This window comes from Zonotrichia leucophrys, chromosome 5 (assembly GCF_028769735.1).
Source record: "Zonotrichia leucophrys gambelii isolate GWCS_2022_RI chromosome 5, RI_Zleu_2.0, whole genome shotgun sequence".
Taxonomy (NCBI): Eukaryota; Metazoa; Chordata; class Aves; order Passeriformes; family Passerellidae; genus Zonotrichia; species Zonotrichia leucophrys.
The window spans coordinates 41,562,061-41,576,653 of record NC_088175.1 but is presented as its reverse complement, the minus strand read 5'-3'; the positions used below and the strand labels follow the sequence as shown (position 1 = coordinate 41,576,653).

Sequence of the window (14,593 nt, the reverse complement as noted above, 5' to 3'; positions counted from 1 at the left end):
CAACCCATGGAAATGACACTGAATGCAAGGGAGCTCCTGAATTACCAGAGCAAGACAGAGACATCCCAGAACCATCAACATCCAGCGCTCCTTGGAGGCAAGCACGCCAAGCAACAGCAACTCCAGCACAAGCTGATGGTACCGGGTCCATCCCAACAGACACCAAGGCAGAACATGTCACTGAACCCCAAATGACTCCCAGCTTACCCAACACCAGTTGTCCCCCCAAGGCTGAGCCAGCACCACCATCAGGAGAAGCACCAAGAGCTCCTGGAACCAGTGCCAGTGGCTGGCATCGCCTCAAGAAGCACTTGATAGTGCAGCCAGAAGCAACCAACTTCCCAGAGTCCCAGCCAGAGAAGCTGGGACAGGAGGAAGGGAATAAAGCTGATGCTGCTCAAGCAGTCATCAAGCAAGACTGCATGGTGGTTAAATCAAAAGCCATGAGAATGTGGGATGCCATCTTATACCAGGTGGCACTCGGCAAGGAGAAGAAGCAGCAGGCAGAAGAGAAGAAGGCTCAGAAGGAAGAAAGCTTCTTCCTGCCCCGCCGCCTGCCCATCCTCCTGCACAAGCCACGTTTTGACGCCCGCAAGCTGAAGGAGCTGGCAGCCAAGCCCATGACAAAGATCAGCACCGTGTTTGAGGTGAGCCGCTTCCGGCCCAAGGGGGCTGAGGAGCACACCAAGAGCTTCAACAGAACGGCATCAGGATGGTCTGTGCACTGACACCAGGCTGCTCCAACCTCTGACCAAGCCCAGTGCAGCCAAGCATAAGGAAAAAAGGAAATTAAATAAAACCTCTCCAAGCCAGCAGCACCATGCTGCAGGTTTAAGGGTTACTCTCAAAAGCTCAAATGCATAGCTACCACATCCACAGGTCACAGGAAAACAAACGTGCTTGTTTTAAGAAGAGTCAACAACAATCACTGGAGGCAGTAACAGAGTGAAGGCACACAGTGAAGAGGACAAGCTGCCTATAGAAAAAAAGACCAGTTTAGAGTAGGATAATGGAATCTGAATCTTTTTGTTGCATTTATCTAAGAGATTGATCCTAGGAATAACAGCAGTTGCATCTGAAATGAAGGAATCTGGGTTGCTCCAGGTCTCTAGGGAGTGTCTTAGAAACCAAACTCAAAGAGGATACATATAGCCTCTAACTCATCTACTTAAAGCGTGCTCCCTGCCCATTTGCTGAGAACAAAATGGAAACTCATCCTTTCACCCAAAGCACAGACAAGAGACAAAGATATCCTGCTCTCACCAAACACCTCATCTGCCTATCAAAATGGGCATCATCTGACAGCCTCCTAGGCCAGTCTACTTAATAATAATGCACAGAAAAACAATTTTGTTTCAATAATCAAGTTCTGTTATGTATTTTACCATGTTTTCTCCACAATAGCTGACAGTTAATGTTCCCACTATAACCAACAAGACCCTGCTTTAGCATGTGGGTACCCAACTCTGTATTTAACAAGGTGCTGGTTTCTGAGTGGCTCTGCTAACACACGTAGTCTCATTTTCAGGGTGAGCATCATGACAGTTGCACACCTGCTTGTCCCTGATGTCCTGAAAAAAGGGCATTTAAAGGAAAATACTCAACTCTGCCCACCCACAGAGACAACTGGGCTTTCCAGTATTGTCCTTTGCAGCTCCACTGCCAGCAGGCTTGTGAGCATGAAAGCTGGGAGATTGGTTATTTCTGTTTCACAAGGGACTTGGTCATGTGCTGGGGTGTTCCTACACAGCTAATATAGGATTGCTAGGTTTAGCCCAAATAGAATATAAAGAGCTGTGTACAGAGTTTCCTTTTACATGTGCAGAGGGTACGGAACTGACCAACAGTTGCTCAAGCCAAGCTGCAAACAGACTTGGAAACAAAGAGTCCCTTTGGCCTTTTTTGAAGTCTTCCTATTTTGCAGTGATGCTGTAAGAGCAGTTCATTTAGAAAACCTTAAGTTTTCACTTTACCAGTCTTATCTCTATTCTGTAACTCTGTCCTTACTCAGGGCAAAACCAAGTAGGAAGAATAATCCAATTATCTAAGGTGAATATTTTTTCAAAATCCCAGTTTTCAAAGAAAAAGGTAACAAGAGGTTGGAAATGTGCAGTAATCACAAGTGAATCCTAGGTAAGCCTCTGCAGGATAATTTAACATTGCTGCAAGAGAAGGCTACAGAGAAGAAGGCTACAGAAAACATCCATGCAGCAGCACAGCCATAAAAATTTAAAGTGTGCAGCATAAAACACATAAAGCAGATAAAGGCAGCCTTACCAGAGAGTGATAAATGGCACCTCACTGCAGCACAGCCAGATGGATGCCTCTGCACAAAGGTCTGGATGCACAAGAGCCACAGTACCGGCATGAAGCAGAGCAGCCAACATCAATTACATTTGGAAGACTAAGTGAAGGTGGTTTAAGAAGCACTTGTGCTTTAAAACAGCTTTTGTCCTGCACCAAGGACAACCACCCAGAGCAAACCAGCATCTCTCACCCAAGGCTTAAGTTTTGCATGTGCTGGGCCTCCAGTCAGGCTGCATTCACACCCCAGCCCCACTGCAGACAGATGGAGGATGGGGAAATGCCACTGGGAAGAGCAATTCCCACTAGCAGAAAGAAGGAGGCAGAGGAAGGCAGCTCTGGGTGCATGGTTTAGCTCTTTTACCCCAAAAAGGGCAGAGGCACACAGCAAGTATGGCAAGTCCTGCACACAGCAAGTATGGCAAGTCCTACACGAGGGTACTCAGAGATGGGAGAGCATATCCCTGGAGGCAACAGATTTCTACCAATGGCTGCTCACTGGAAGTCACTGTGGTGTCATCCAGCCTGAGCTGCTGTGCTGAGGAAGAGAAGGGGAATGCTACTGGGCACAAAATTTGCCCATTTTTCAAATGGCATCAGGCAGTTGCTAAATGCCCAAACTGACACCTACAGAAAAACCCCTGTCCCATAGCCTGCAGTGAGGTCCTGCAGCCCAGGAAGAGAGGGAAGGAGAAAACAAGCCACACCTGTGTTAAAGCAACTAGAAAGCTGCTAAGGTGGTGTAAAGCAAGTGACAAGGGGAGCCAGAAGGGTTTGGGAGCAAGGTCATGACAGTGATCCAGTAGTAGGGAAAAAGGATGAACATAGTTCGAGGGGGTGCAGAGGAGCTGGGGAGCAGGTCCCCAGGGAGCTCAGAGCACACAAAACAGACAGCTAAGAACCTAAGTACAGAAACAAGCCAAGCACCTCCAGCTATCACAGCCATTTTGCTATTCACAGTAGAAAAAACCCCAATACTTCCATATGAACAAACCTAGAGAGCAACAGTTGTGCCATGGGTGTTTGGAGCACTGGGTGGATCCTAGGGGACATCCTGTGACAGTGCTTGCCTCTCAAGAAAGGCTGCTGGACAAAGACCAGAGCCAAAGGCACTTTCATTTGAGCTGCTCAGAGAAACCCAGGTAGGACAAACAAAACCTGCTGGCAACCCTGCAAAACCTGTTTGCTGCAGAGAACTGAAGCTCAGTAGGGTCCACCTGCTGCACTGAAACAGACCTCAGGAGAAAGAGGAGACTGATCAAAGGGGAGACCTTATAATAGGATTCTCAAAGTCACAGGCAGAGAAGCAAGCTGAGGATGGAAGTTCTGTGGACTAAAAACAGAGCTTCAGGCAGTCTTGGGCTCATACTGCTGCCCATCTCAGTGTAGAACTCAAAAGGGCATATCCTCTAAATGGGCACTACAAAAGGAAAGAAAAAAACAAGCCTAAACAAACAAAATGCAACACTCAGAAGCCAGCTCCTTAAGGGTGGGAGGGAGGGGAAAGAAGGAACACAAGCCCCAGGAGAATTCAGAAACAAAAGGTGTTTTGTAGCAAGCAGAGCTATTTTAACCTTGGCAATGAAATAAAGCTTCTTTTATATAGTAGGAAAAAAAAGGAGAATGAGCTTGTTTTCACCCTCAACTTCCTCTCCACTCATCGTGCCAGATGCTGCCCAGTTGGATGCAACCAGTTACCACCTCCCTCTACACCATTCCTCCTTATTGCCACAGCCCTCTGCTATCATCCACTCAAGATAACACCAGGATATCTGTGAGTCTGAGCACAATACAAACATGAGATCCAAAGGCCATTTCAAGAGAGCACAGAGACAGCAACCCAGCTCTGCCTTGCCCTTGCTGCACACCAGAGAGCAGTCCTTTCTGCTCTGTTGTTCTCCCCAGTACAGCAGATGTGCACATCCTTCCTGCTACAACCTTATTATAGACTGGTTCCAAGAGGTTACTGAAGTCATTAAAAGTCTTCTCCCTGATTAATTCAGTAAATCTGGGAATTAAACCCCAGAAACATTTGAATTTCAGAAGTACATCAGCCAGAATGATCTTCAGCTATCTCTCTCTACTCCTTGCAACTTAAGAGAGCATAAGGAAAGACAGCAGATAGAGACCATTCCTTTGAACTAGCAAAGGCAAACATCTTCACCCACACAGCAGCAGCTAAGGGACTTGCCCTGCAGATTAAACCAACAGAGGTATCCAGCAGCATCAGAAAGGCAGAGACCAAAACAAACCCCTGCTGGTACCCACTCTGTTCCAGCCCAGTCAGGCTCCAGCTGTTCCCATAGAGCCCCTTCCAACTCACCCAAGTGCTGCTGGCAGAATCAACCCCAGCATGCTGGCAGAACAGCCCAGGAGGTTGTTACACAGAGCACAGCCATATCCCACCTACCTGGTTAATGAGTTCTGCAGACACACTATTGCTCTGCAGCATCATCTATCAACACCTTCTTGTACTGGCCATGGCCCGTTGCAACAAATTTGTACTTTTTGCCAGAAGGAATGGACTGAATGGGAGAGAAAGGAAGAGCCAAAATCAGCATTTTTCTCTGTTAAATAGGCAGTCAAAAATCAAGTAACTGAAGCCAGAGGAGCACATGATACAGTTGCCTTTAATCCCAGAGGGCTCAGGGACAGCCCATTCTGTACTGCCTTCCTGCCCCCTTCACACGAACTCTGCACAGACCCATCACCACCTTCTGTAAGCATGAGGCAACACAAGAACAGGATAGGCAACAGGAAAGCAAATGCAATGCAGGCATTGCGAGGGAGGGCTCATCTAATATCCCAGACCCCCAAGCCAGGGTTGTTTTATCCATGACAAGAGACTGTGGGATTTGCCAGGTACTGGCAGTTTCAGCACAGGAACTGACAAGATACTTTGATATTCCTCTCCCAGCCTAGACAGTTTGAGCAATAGCTGCTTGCTGCATTTTAGAAGACATTTCCACAAATATTCCCACAAAACCCCAGATCCATCTGCAAGTGATGCTGTCTTAGGTTCAGTTCCACTTAGTTTTGCACGTTTTGTTTACGCTCAGTGCCAAAAAGCATAACAAGAGCAAAATTACTCAAATTTTCAGCTCCATTTGAGCCTAGAAGGCTGTGACTCCTAGCTCATGGGCTGAGAACATGTATTCAAGAGACCTTTCAGAATTACTGGACATAAAAGTATTTCTGCCCCCATTTTCACTAGAGCTGAACCAATAGCAATTCACTGCTAGGAAGAGCTCTTAAGCATGCAATTGCATGGACAGACACAGGTAGCCCTTGGCCCTGCAGAACATCATCTCAGTACTGCCAGCCCAGCCACCAGCTCTGCAAGTGCTGTCACACTCACAGACACCAACTCACCTTGACACTGCTCTCAGGTTTGGGATTCCCCTTCTGTTCCCAAAGGCTTCTTTTACTCACGATGTCTCCAGCCACGATATCCTGAGAAAATGATGCTTTCATTACCCTTCACTGCTAATGCTGTGAACGTGTCTTCATTCACATCCATTTCCAACCCACACATCTGACCTCCTCTTTTTTATTTATAATATCACATCTGACCTAAAACAGCTGCTGCTAAAACCCATGACTGTGAAAATGTCTTCCTGTTCCCAGTGTACCCTATGTTTTCCTATCACTCTTCCACAAGAGTCTGAATTAGCTCCAAGATGTTTATTTTCTTAAGTTTGTTAACTATTTAGGACATGTAAACATCAAGGCTTCTCCACCAAAAGGAATTCTGCTCTCATAAACAGACTTGCAACCAACATATTAGAGAACCAGCCTCACCCACAACAGCCAGAAAGTGAAATCACTGAGAGCACTACGTAATGCTCTCTGCATTTTCCAAGTTTGTAAGATTTATCACCTTGGTACTAGATGCAAGGTTGTGCTTGGCAACTGGAGCTCACCCCCAGCCCCTGTAGGAGACATGCATTCTCCCCAGCAGCTGATTTTATTCCCATTTCAAATCAGAGCTTCAACCAGGAGCACAGAGGTTTTCCTGCATGGACCACCAAGGAACAACTGGGGACCCTGTCAGAAAAATTGCATCTCCAAGGTGCAAAGCCTTACAACACAATAGAAGATCTCCAATATCGATGCCTTTGGAGTCTGGAAGCCCCACAAACAAGATGCACCAACAGGATACACAAGGACAATGCACACTGTGCCCAGGGACCAGTCCCTGCCCCTGGCACAAGCAAGGCAAATCCCCCAAGGGCTGTACCTTACAGGCTGAGGGCTTCACAGCCGATTGGGCTGTGACCTCCCCAGTCTCCCAGAGGCTTTTTGTGCTGGCTACCATCATGCTCGTGGTGGGAAGGTCGAGAGAGGGCTGCCGCACAGGTTTTGGAGCCTTTGAGGAGGTCTGGAAAATAAATGGAGACAGTTTGCCATCAGAGTGTGCCTCTTGATTATTTTTATCCTTGGAGATAAGGGGGTGTAAAAGGAGACTTGTAGAGTCCTACTAGTTCCTGTCAGATACTCCCACTCTTCAGGCAGAGAACACAAAAAAACAAGCACAGGACAGCTTGCCAAAGAAACCTACTTTATGCTGTGGAGGGACACGCAGACAGGAGCAAGAGTGCTCCCACCCAAGGGAGGACAATTTAGCAATCATCTCACAGATGGTAAGGCTGAGAGGCATGGTGGGGGAGCAGCACCAGCAAAGAGGGCTCCTGGGAGGGTGGGGGCACAGGCAGCACAGCAACCCACCTCAATAGCCTGTGTGTACTGCTCCAGCCTGTCATCGATCTTGGACACCGGGAGAGGAGGCTGACTCTTCTTTATGCTGTTGCTGCAGAACAGAGAGGAGGATTAAGGCGTTCCCCAGTGCCTCAGGCAGAAGGGAGGACTTGGTGAGGCACAGGCAGCCCGTGACTGCTGCCATTCCCCACAGCAGGGCCTGCTGACCATCTCCCTCAGCAGCAAGGGACCTGCCTTGCCCTGAGGCCAGCCCAGAATTACCTTTTCTGTATCGAGCGGTTCAGCGACTCAGTTCTGTCCGTGAGCTAAAGGGGACAAAGAAGACAAAGATATGACTTTTGTTCAGGGACCTCAGATGGATGCAGGTCACCTTAGCTGACCATTTCTTGGTCCTCATCTCTCACCTGTATTTTGGTTAGAAATGACTCACTCAGCCCCCATGTTTCCCTACAGATCAGAGACAGTGAGCATTCCCTTCCTCCTCCTTTCCAAGCAGGGGAAGAAAATCCCAACCAATTTCAGGGGCAAACCAACCATGTGTAAAATGAATGACAGCTGGAACACCAACCAAAACTATTTTTTCTACTCCCTCTGGTGAAGGAGAAGGTCTCTCTCAGACCTTTGGTTTCCGAGCCAGACACAAAAAGGGAAATGGCAAGTACAGAAAGGCACGGGGGAAAACTAGAGACCACATGTGCAGAAGAGAAGCCAAGCATGGGTTCATGGGTTCAAAGCAGCACAGGCATGTGTTAGGTCAACTTATCTATACCAGAGAAGCACACAGACAGGGCAGATCAGCACATGGAGACACCTGAGAGGCAGCTCTTCATGACAAGCCATCAGGAGAAAGTTTTGCACCAGAGGCTCCTGTGCAATAACTCTTTGGCCAAGACAGGAAGGCAAGCAAACACTTCACAACCACTGCAGGAAAGGAAAGCTGCAATGTTGCTAAACCTTGTGCCTCTTTCATGCCCCAGAAACAAGCATACAGAGAGAAAATCACCTTGAAGCCAAAGGGGGGCTTTCTTAACACCAGCTCCCACAGAGTCAAGGAGCAGCAACCAAGTAAAAAGGAGCCTTCTCCCCCTGTAAAACTGCTGCCTGTACCACAGGAAACATCACCTAGCAAGTTAGCAGATAAAAAACAACACTAAGTGATCGTTTAAGATGCTTTCAGGATGCATCTTAAGGTGCTAAATTTCAGCTAAACAGAAGACAAGAGAGTGTCACATAGAGGACACATTTACCAGCTGTGCCCAGGAGCACGAGGCCATTAGAGAACAACCAAACAGCGCAGACCCGGCTGATAGAGATGACCCGGGGGGAGCCACTCTGCAGGCTGCCCCACAGCAGCACGACAGAAGGCAGCTCTGTCTGCAGGGCAGGCTGTCTGTCTGCCTGCTGCCAGCTCTCTCCTCTGCTCACTGCTGAAGGAGCTGCTGCTCGCCTCTCAGCCACGACTCAGAGAGTTCACCTTGCTCACTGATGGGCAGGCTGGTACCTGACAGGGCACAGCACCAGCCTGACAGGGGAATCTGGCAGATCTTGGCCTCAGCTTCCCAAACACAAGTACATGTCAATGGGAAAAAGTCTTGCCCACCCTGCCAGGGAGATGGGGTGCAGGTGCAAACCATACAGAGGCACTCCTGAAAGGTTGTGAACAAGCACCAGGTTAAACACAGGGGCCTAGAAAGAGCTCTAAGTGGCAATGTATCTCAGTATGACAGTCTAGGGAGGAACAAGCTTTCACTGTGCTACTTGGGAGACCACCTTCCCCCACCCCTGGCAATTCCTTGCAGTGAGAATTGTGCATTTCCCTGGTCCCAAGCACTTTCTGAAGGCCAGAAGAAACCACAGCTGCTCATCCAGCCAGACTCCAAGCTCAGGGCTCACCAGCAGCCTGTGACAAAACAGGACTGGCACAAGACTTCCCCCTTGCCTCCATTTCCCCTATTTCAGCCCTCAGAACCCCAAACACCCCACCATCAGCCTGCCCCAGGTGTGCCCCAGCTCCAGCAGCCACAGCTGGCAGGGGCACACAGCACTGACTGCAGGTGCTTTTGCCTTTCTGCTACAAGCAGGGCTTCTGCTGAGCTTCCTGTGCCAAAACACCTTCCTGGTGGCCAGTGTGCTTAGCACTCAGTGCTCACAGAGCCCTGCTAGCTGGGGTGTAAAGATCAGCCTTCCTTTGGAATGATTCCAAGCACAGACTTTTCCTGAACAATTTTACATCCAGCTTAGTGTGGGGGTGAGCTCTGACATCACCACTACAAAACAGAGACTCATTTCTAAACCTTCCCCTGGCTAATCCCAGCAGCTAAATTGAGGTTGAGAAGCTATGTGTGTTTTGGGACTGTAAAGACAGAAGGTTCAGCACATATAAGCTGCTGAAAGCATTTTCCACATTTTCCTACCAGTCCCACTTCAGGAATATGCTTTGGCTACCCCCACCTCTTTTCAAACCTGGCATTAGCACCCAGTCTGCATCCACACCTACTCTGTCTCCCCTCTTTTTAATTTGACTATAAAATGGATTCTCCACTAAGAGCAAGAACCTGATGGCTGTAGAGGATGAAACCTTCCTCTTGCCATCTATTTACTGATGCAAAAGAAAGTACTCACACAATCATTCCCACTCAGAAAGTGTTGAGTAAATACCACAAAAACGAAATTTAAAAAAAAGCAAAGCTAGCTCCAATAGCAGATTAACAGGCTGCACAGACTCCTCACCATCTCCCTCACTGCTACAATCAAAAAGGTTGGAGCTTACAAAGGCAGAAAAACCCATTCAGTACAGAAACACTTATCTGTCTCTATTGTATTCAAAGCACACATAGAACTGAGGATTTGTAGTAAATGCAACACAAGTCATAAGATGCAATTCAGGTGGTGTTAACAATGGGAGTGTCACAAAGAGCACCAATGCAAACAGATGTGATTGGGAAGGACACAATGCTTCAGAGATCAGAAATGCCCATCTGTTTAAACAACTTGAGTCATACATTTTGTTCTAATTAAGAGAGAAAAGCCACTGTTTCAGTTATTGGGGCTTTTTCCCTTTGGAAGGGAAATTTCATTATGATTTAGTTCTTGTGAATTTTGAAGACTACACAAGTTGAAAGCACAGCTATCTCAGTATCACAATATTCCCTGGAGCCCTCAATGAGCTTTGGACTTTTAGAGTGATGCTACAGCCTCCAACAGCTCAAGCAGGCAAAGCAGGAGTAGAGGAGGCTGACAGCCATGAAAGATGAGGCAAATTGCTCAGGTGGTTTGTCTCAGCTGGTAGCAGGATGGATAACAGGATTCACGCCCCACACTGCTGTAAACCCTGGATAATCTTTCCTCATCATGGGTTGGCTCCTTGTGTGGGAGTTCTCACACATCCAGAGGGGCCCAGGAGCACAAACCTTTGTGGAGCACACTACAGTGTGGTCAGAGCACAGCTCCTCCTCCTCCAGGCTGGCAAGGCTTGGGGCCTTCTGGCGTTTCTCTGGTGCTTCCTCCTTCTCTCCATCATTTCGCCTTCTCTTCTTTTCCTGAGTGCAGAAAAAGAACAAGCCAGGAAGTGAGCTGGTCAAACTGCTTTTTATGCAACAACTGTGATTTTTCCCGTCTCCCAGGCTTCCTGCTCTACACTAAATAAACACAAAAGCACAGATACTTTGAGTTAGCATTATCTAATTTGGAAGCATTCAGGAAGAAGCTCATATGTCATTTGGAAGGGAGGGCAGAAATCAGGAATTTTGAAGGTCTGAGATTCCCAAATGGTATGAAAAGGGGTCCTTGCATCAGTTATAAAGACCTCTTACCACAACTGAGATAGGAAAACATTAATTCCTCATTTAGAGGCCAAAAGGAGATCGAGAAGCTTCCTTTAGAATAAAGGGCTGTAGAGGGTAACACAGTTCAAATGCAAACATCTTACTAACCTTGGCAGTCAAAGTCCCTCTATGACAAATGATATTTGAAGCTCAGGCCCCTGACTTGCACACCACTTGAATTCCAGCCTTGTTTCTCTCCCTGTCCCTCCCCTTAACCAGGAATTATCAGAACAAAAACACCTCAGCTGGGAGCAATGCAAGGCTAAGAGGTCTATCAAGACAAAGAATTCCAGAGGTGTGATAAAGGCTGGGGAGAGAAAAACAAGCAGTATAATTTAGATTTGAGCTCTCCTGTGAAGCTACTCACTGCCCACAAAGCCACAGGAGAAATAACACTTTCCTCCTCGGTATGACAGGGACATGGCAAAGCCACTACAAACCCTGAGAGCAAGCACACTCCCCTCACAAAAGGGCAGAGGCTGCCTGCAGTGACCACAAGAAGGCACAGCACACAGGCAAAAGTGGCACCAGCCCCAGGTTATGCCATGAAAGCACATCTAATGTCTGCTTGGGCTCAGCTTCCAGCAGCAATGCTGAGCCAGGACATGGGAGAGCAGCCCCCAGCATCAGCTCTCCAGAAAGAAAATCAGCTCCTCCTGACCCCACCTCTTGCTCAACTTGTTCCTCTTCCTCCTGCTCTTGAACCTCTTCTTCCTCCTGGCACAGCCTCTCTTCCTCTCTGATAACCATATTCTCCTCTGGGCTTTCCTGATCCAGCTGGATCTGCTCCAGTTTGACTTGAGCTTCTCTCACACCACTCTCCTCTTCTTGGTAGGACTGCCTTGGAGACCTGCAGATGGGGAGAGATCAAGGAATAACAGCACAGTTATGAGCCTTCAGACACCATGAGGTACCTCACACCTCTAGAAATCCCATTTTATCACTCCCCCAAGCCTACAGCATGCTGGGTCTTCCACACCAGGGCTCACAGCCAGTTCCAGGCACCCAGATGCAACAGCAGTCACATCTCACTCTCCCCATTTTAAGTGTCCAAGAGTCAGCTCAGCTAAGAGCTGTGGCAGAGCTGAAGGGATCTGCACATCACCAGCATCATGAAGGGCCACAGGAAAGCAGAGAAGAGCTCTCTGCTCAAACCCCTGCCAGAGACGACACTGCTACCATGATGTGGTGCTGGCCCAATTCTCTGCTTGGCTACAGCTAAAATTCCAGGTGCACCAGCACATCCTGCAGCCAAACACAAATCTGATGCTGCCCCCATGGTTCCCAGCACAAATTCCAAGTGGGGCACATGCTGTCACTGTCATATATTCTGGAAAAATCTCCTTCCCCGGGATTTCTCTCCTGGGAAGATGAGAAGCCTCAGAAAAAAAGAAAACAATTATCTGATTTGCTTTGCCTGTGTTTTGCTGCTTTGGAATGTGTTTGGACATTGTTTACCAATAGGTGATTGTTTCCTTGGTTTCATGTGAATTGTTTTGACTTAATGGCCAATCATGGCCAAGCTGTGTCGGGGCTCTGGAAAGAGTCATGACTTTTCATTATTTTCTTTTTAGCTTTCTGTAAGTATTCTTTCTCTATTCTTTAGTATAATTTAGTATAAGCACTCTTTAATATAATGTAGAATCATAAAATAATAAATGAGCCTTCTGAGAACATGGAGTCAGGTGCATCATTCCTTTCCTCTTCTGGGGAACCCCGCAAATATAGGAGGACACCAAACACAGTCCTGAACTCATCTTCCACATTAACAGAGTCTCTTGCTGCAGGAGAGCCCAACCAACACCACAAGAGCATGCTTCTCAAGCTGGAGCTGAATTCCAGGGCAAGGCTGCAGAGCCACTCCCCTGGAATCACTCCATGGGCAAGGCACAGTGCTTCACCAACAGTGCTGCGCTGACACTTGGTCCCAAACTTCTGTTTTGCCCACTGGAAAAAATGACACCCCTACTCACATCATTCATCTCATAGCCCAGCAAAACAAAGGAGTTCCAAAGCACATGGGGTCACCCCCAGCTTAGGGGCTTAAAAGCCACAATGGGTTTGGTACAAGAGAATTGCTGCAGGTCTCCAAGGCTGCAAGAGGAGACCCAGGAGCATGTTTATGCAATCAGCTTTGCAAGAGCAGAGCAGCCCATGCCTTTGGGCACAGGGACACTGGGACAGAGCCTCAGGACTCTCACTGGCTCACAGCCACACACCAAGCTGTTATTGCCATCTTCCTTTCCCCAGCCAGAAGAGCTTTCTCCTCCCACCCAGTTCTTAGAAGATCGCCTGGCTAGAGAGCTGGCTAGCAGGCAGCTGCCAAAGGGCAAGGCTGACTCACCGCCCCTCCCTCAACAGGCAGCACCAAAACACAAACACAAGTTCCAACAAGACCTTTCCACCCACCCCTGTGCTGCTGGGAAGGCAGCTCACAGCTCAGCCACCATCCAGCTCTCCACACTGACTACATGGGGAAAAAGACAATGCATATGCTGGCTCACTGGATTTGTTTCTCACCATCCTCTCTACCAAGAGCAAACAGGCTCTGAGGGCCCAGGAAGCTTGCAGCTCTCCACCAGGATGGCAGCAATGTCTCCAGCTCAAGTGCAAGCTCATACTAAAAATTAGGACCAGCAAACACAGTGCAGCCTAGAGGATGCCTTTCACACCACAGAAATGCTGCATGGGAGGCAGCTAGGCTGGCACAGCTTCACCTCCTTGCACACAGCTGATAGCACGGATCTCCTACCTCAAAGAGGAGAGTCTGGACCAAAAGGAAAATGTGCCTTAGCACCAAGGCCCTCAGGGCATACAGGACCTGGTTTGGTGCCATCCAACAGAGAGCAGCTGTCTCCAGCCATCACTCAAAGCCCAGGATTTGCTTCATCTCCAGTTCAACAGGAGAGAAGGGAGTTGGGAAAGCCTGAGCACAGCACTGCTTGTCCCAGCACCACAGCAGACACAACCTACCTGTGCTCACACCACGCTCCAGGCTGCCCCTTGGATGAAGGAGAAAGCTGCTGCAAGGACCTTACAGGGCACAGGCCCTGCTGTAAGGCCAAGCCCAGCCTTTGCAAAAAACCCTCAGAACCTGAGCCCCTTCAGCTGCCTCTCCCAACCAGCCTGCACCTACAGCTCCTGCTTTTAAAGCACCACCTCTCCCTGAGTGCCTTCACCTGCCATGAACACCACCTCCCCTGCTCAGCTACAGGACAAACACATAAAAACCCAACAAGAAACACCTGGGGAGGATAATGTTAATTCCAACTAATTCCCTTTTGAAGGCCAAGGAGGCAAAAGCAGTAGCCTTTCTTTCCAGAAAAGCTCTTTGCAAGGGGAGCTGGAAAAAGAGGCAGCAAACCAAAAAGCAGATGATCTAATTGCTCCCACAGATGTTATAACTACGTTGTGCTGGGCCTTGGAGGTGCTTGAGAAGTGCTTGTGGGGTCAGGCTGCAAAGGTACAGTTTGCAACGTGGTTTAGCCACAGCACTGGGAGAAAAGTAACAAAACTCTGAGCTCGTTTTTATTTATTCAGCAGTAAATATTAATCTTAAGCATTTTTTCAGTCACAGAATAGTTTGGGTTGGAAAGGACCTTTAAAGGTCATCCAGTCCAATCCCTCTGAAATGAGCAGGAACCTTTTCAATCAGATCAGGTTTCTCAGAGCCCAATCCAACCTGACTTGAATGTTTCCAGGGAAGGGGCATCCACCACCTCTCTGTGCAAAGAATTCCTCAGGGT

At 48.2% G+C, this 14,593-nt stretch overlaps 1 protein-coding gene across 2 annotated transcripts in view; it reads right to left on the bottom strand.

Annotated features, from left to right (window-relative positions):
- LSP1 (lymphocyte specific protein 1) overlaps positions 1-14,593 on the bottom strand; it is a 48,332-nt gene that overhangs the window by 6,317 nt on the left and 27,422 nt on the right. For both annotated transcript variants that reach the window (XM_064714842.1, XM_064714843.1), the window contains exons 4-10: positions 11,514-11,697; positions 10,434-10,562; positions 7,285-7,328; positions 7,033-7,114; positions 6,545-6,685; positions 5,677-5,757; positions 4,715-4,829 (exon numbers count right to left, since the gene is read on the bottom strand). In XM_064714842.1, the coding sequence (XP_064570912.1) occupies positions 4,740-4,829; positions 5,677-5,757; positions 6,545-6,685; positions 7,033-7,114; positions 7,285-7,328; positions 10,434-10,562; positions 11,514-11,697 (751 nt within the window). In that variant the 3' untranslated portion in view covers positions 4,715-4,739. The remainder of the gene's footprint in view (positions 1-4,714; positions 4,830-5,676; positions 5,758-6,544; positions 6,686-7,032; positions 7,115-7,284; positions 7,329-10,433; positions 10,563-11,513; positions 11,698-14,593) is intronic.